Here is a 2,239-nt window from a genome sequence, read left to right as displayed (position 1 = left end):
GGGGGGGGGGGGGGGGCAGAGCAAATATATTTAACTGCAGCATACTGAAAAGGGTTGTTACGCAGTTCAGTCCTTCACAGATGCAAAAAAAGAAAAGAAAAATTTCTCACTTATTAAATTGTGACACGTTTTGTCCTGAAAGTGTGAATGATGTTGTTTGACTCATGGCAGTTTCAGTATATATAAATCTCACTCAAAAGGTAGTCCTACTGTCCAAAACAAAATTGCTAGCCTTGTTTTACCAAATGCCATCTCATTAGGTCAGTTTTTTTTTGTTTTTTTTTAAAGAAAACCAACACATCTGAGATCAGGAAGATAAAAGACGGCTAAGATATAAGGACTGGGTATCAGTAAAACAAAACTCAGTGCTGATGCTTTTACAAATGGGATAGTTTGTAAAATCATGTTTTCTGTTTCTTTCTTGTCATCATTTGATCAAAGTAAACAACGTTCTGTGCAATATTTGTTGTTATTTTTCAAGCAGAATCAGACTCTACTCAATTGATTGCCTCAGTAAGAGTGTGATAGAAAACGTGTCAGCCAACTGTAAAGCCATTATTTGAAACATTATTCCTTTTTTAATCTCAAAAATGGATAGTGACATTGTCATCTAGCAAAGCACCAGTAAGTATCCCTGTTCAATACCCAGCCCTAAAGAAGATTTGAAGGGCTTCATTCCAAAACCTGATACTTTTTTTGCCCATTTTGGAAAAAGAGACATAATTCTTCTTGTACCAAATCTAAACATCTCGTTCTGTTCAACCTCATTGTCTGGTGTATGTTGTTACTAAAGGGTTCAGTAGTGCTAGTTTCTTACATTTTGTCTATTCAAATGGCAGATATCTCATTTTAGAATGAAACTCTTCATTTCAACTTCTGTATTGTACTAATCTAACATCGCAGATACACATTGATTCTTGTATATAATGTGGGTAATATTGCAACATTGTATTTCTACAAAAAAGATGGTCCAGTATTAAGCCAAAAGTACATCTAATGCCGTATCAATGTGAGCAGGAGAATGATATTTGGTTCTCAAAACACTCTACACAGGCTCCTGTCATTAAAAGTTGTAGCATGTTTGATTCCCTTCTTGAAACACTGAGGTGAGAGTTGATACTGAATCAATAAAAGACTTTAAAAGTCATCCAGATCACACTTCTGTTGCAGTACAAAATGCTCACCTGTATTTACCATACATTGTAAAAAGCATGCAGTACAAGGGTCATGGTGGAGATATTCATCTTAACATGTATTTTTATCTGGACTTCTGTCATCAAGGAATGAGGAGTTGATCTGATGTAGGATTTTGGCAAAGTGAGAATATATCCTTACCAGCGCAAATTATGGTCAGTCCCATGGTTTCCTTAAGCAGCACATGATTTTAACTGGTATAAATGACCAAATAAATGGATACAAAATAAATCTTCAACAAAGTACACACAAATACATACCTCATCTCTTTGTTCAGCTTTAACACCCTGTAATTTGTGCAGATGGTGAGGCAGATGATGTCTCTGTGTCAGAGTGTGTATTCAAATGTGTGTGACTAGATCTGTGTGCACTGTGTGTGTCTGTGTGCACTTTGTGTGTCTGTGGGCGTAAGCACATCTAAACTGTCAGCGTGACGCCAAGTGGGAGTTCTGATAGACGGATGAGTGCCTTTTTCATACTCACAGCTTGAACTGTGTGTGTGTGTGTGGCCTTGCATGTGAGTGTGTGTTTAAGTGAGCAAATCTATGAACAAAATGTCAGCAAAGGGCTGGTCTGGATTGTAAAGAGAGACAAGCGTGATTGTGAGGGGGGAAATGGGACACGAGTAACTTATACTGAAGGAGCAGCAGATTTTCCATAAAGTCACCCATTTCAGTCAATATGGCTGCTTATGGTCGGGATGGTGTAAATGTTTGTGTGCCCTCAACTGTCTCTCTGCGTCAGAGCTTGCAGCTCGGAAGTATGTAGGGAATGTTGGAGGAAGACGTTTTTACGACTGTAGCTATGCAGAGACAGAGGGCCTCGAGGTGGCTGTCCCAAACGACCCGTAAACGAGGAGGACGAGGAGGAGGAAGAGGTGGCGGAGGAGGGAGTAGGAAGCGGAGGGGAGGCTTGGACGGATGATGAGATGCTTGGAGAGGGGCTCCCTCTGCTAGCAAGACTGTGGAGGCTTGAGGAGGAGCTGGCCCCGACTGCACGAGGGATATGGCTAAGAGGTTGGTGCTCTCCCCCTCCTCCTCCTCCT

The 2,239-nt window shown here is 40.6% G+C and overlaps 1 protein-coding gene across 1 annotated transcript in view; it reads right to left on the bottom strand.

Moving 5' to 3' along the window:
• Positions 1-11: 11 nt before the first annotated feature.
• The window catches only part of ccser1 (coiled-coil serine-rich protein 1), a 108,291-nt gene continuing 106,063 nt past the window's right edge, over positions 12-2,239 (bottom strand). The window contains exon 12 of the mRNA XM_035658228.1: positions 12-2,231. Within this exon, the coding sequence (XP_035514121.1) occupies positions 1,918-2,231 (314 nt within the window). The 3' untranslated portion in view covers positions 12-1,917. The remainder of the gene's footprint in view (positions 2,232-2,239) is intronic.

The sequence above is a fragment of the Morone saxatilis genome, unplaced genomic scaffold, assembly GCF_004916995.1.
Source record: "Morone saxatilis isolate NCDOM2014 unplaced genomic scaffold, NCSU_SB_2.0 Contig16, whole genome shotgun sequence".
Classification (NCBI taxonomy): Eukaryota; Metazoa; Chordata; class Actinopteri; family Moronidae; genus Morone; species Morone saxatilis.
This window is presented reverse-complemented; position numbering and strand designations above follow the sequence as displayed.